Source organism: Physeter macrocephalus, chromosome 12 (genome assembly GCF_002837175.3).
Source record: "Physeter macrocephalus isolate SW-GA chromosome 12, ASM283717v5, whole genome shotgun sequence".
NCBI classification, from domain to species: Eukaryota; Metazoa; Chordata; class Mammalia; order Artiodactyla; family Physeteridae; genus Physeter; species Physeter macrocephalus.
Window position 1 is genome coordinate 88,860,609 of NC_041225.1, and position 1,671 is coordinate 88,862,279.

Sequence of the window (1,671 nt, forward strand, 5' to 3'; positions counted from 1 at the left end):
TAATTAAGCGAACTGGTATTCCAACCTTGGGGAAGAATGTGCTTGTGGCTGGAAGGTCAAAAAACGTTGGAATGCCCATTGCAGTGCTGCTGCACACGGACGGGGCGCACGAACGCCCCGGAGGTAAAGGGTTTTGCTCCCAGGGATGAGTCCTCTTCTCCCTTACGGGAGACGAGAGACGCTTGAGAGACTGCCCTGTGGATGTTTGGAAGTGTTAACTTTGTTAAACTTTGTGCTTTTTGTAATTTTGTTAATAGGTACTTGGGGAGTAGTCGTTGTAGGAGAAGCTGTACTCAGTGTCACTTGAAAGTTCATTTATATTCACTGGTGTGGAGCTCGTTCAGAGAGAGATATGCCTCCGAAATTTGGGTTTTGCGTATAAGCATGGTTGTAGACAATTAGAATGTCCAGTTATGGCTTTGATAGTTGGAGCTAAGAAGTAGAACTTATTCAGAGTTAGTGTCCTGTTCTGTGCCACTTGGTAGAAAAAAATCTTAGACCAATGCAAAGGATTGAATTGATATTACTGTAATGTGTCATCATTGTGTCAAGTTCTATCAATTTGAGAAAAAGCTTCAAATCAGAGTTAATGTGATTATCATAATATGACTATACATGATTATAGCAGAAATAATGTCAAAACTAAATATTTCCAGGTATCTTTCAGCACACTTTTAAGAAAAATCCTTGAGTAATTCTAGTGATATTTTGTTTAGAAAGGCTGTTAAGTAGCATAAGGAATAAATCTAAAGATGTATGGCTCCAAAGGGTAGAGCTAGGACCAACAGGTAAAAGTTACAAGAAATTGAGTATTTGTTTTTTTTTAAAAAAAGGACAATTGGCTGCCCAGAAAGTAGGGCACAGGAACTGTCAATTATTTTTTCAGAGATGTCGAATTTCTGGCATGGTTTGCCTAGCTGAGATCTCATCCAATCCCAGCTTTGATTCAGAAATATTTTTTAACTCATAGGTGATGCCACTGTCACAATATCTCATCGATATACTCCCAAGGAGCAGCTGAAGAAACATACAGCTCTTGCAGATATTGTGGTCTCCGCTGCAGGTAAGAGCACCAGCGAAGGGGCCGGAGCACGTCACCTCAGAGGGTGAAGATGGGACTCTCATCTTCGAATTTGCCTGCTGCACTGCTGTTCCATTCATTATTCCCCTAGGATTGATAATGTGAGCTGCTTACAAAGGTGAAGAGAGAGTTGTGGTTGGAATACTGATTTCTGGCATTCCATTATAGATTTGATGGATGAATGTATTTTCTACAGTCTTTTTACTATATGAAGTTTAAATGTTTCCTTGGTTAATAGTTTTTATAGGTTTTTATAAAACAAGCTAATTCGTTCTTCCTGGTCTCTTGAAATTGAAAGTAGGTAAGAATCTTATCTAAGAATCCTCTTTTCAGTACTAAACCGAACATTCCTATCTCCATTTATAGGCATTCCAAATCTGATCACAGCAGATATGATTAAGGAAGGAGCAGCTGTCATTGATGTGGGAATAAATAGAATTCAAGATCCCATAACTGCTAAACCCAAGTTGGTTGGAGATGTGGATTTTGAAGGTAAATGGTATAATTTTTAAAAAATATAAAAGTTGGGGCTTCCCTGGTGGCGCAGTGGTTGAGAGTCCGCCTGCCGATGCAGGGGACACGGGTTCGTG

At 39.7% G+C, this 1,671-nt stretch overlaps 2 protein-coding genes across 2 annotated transcripts in view; both read left to right on the forward strand.

The window, feature by feature from the left end:
* Nucleotides 1-1,671, forward strand: part of MTHFD2 (methylenetetrahydrofolate dehydrogenase (NADP+ dependent) 2, methenyltetrahydrofolate cyclohydrolase) — a 23,695-nt gene that overhangs the window by 19,779 nt on the left and 2,245 nt on the right. The gene's annotated exons all lie outside the window — the stretch shown is intronic.
* The window catches only part of LOC112067504 (bifunctional methylenetetrahydrofolate dehydrogenase/cyclohydrolase, mitochondrial-like), a 5,308-nt gene that overhangs the window by 1,752 nt on the left and 1,885 nt on the right, over nucleotides 1-1,671 (forward strand). Inside the window, exons 2-4 of the mRNA XM_024133502.2 lie at nucleotides 9-123; nucleotides 971-1,063; nucleotides 1,448-1,573. Coding sequence (XP_023989270.1) covers nucleotides 9-123; nucleotides 971-1,063; nucleotides 1,448-1,573 — 334 coding nt within the window. The remainder of the gene's footprint in view (nucleotides 1-8; nucleotides 124-970; nucleotides 1,064-1,447; nucleotides 1,574-1,671) is intronic.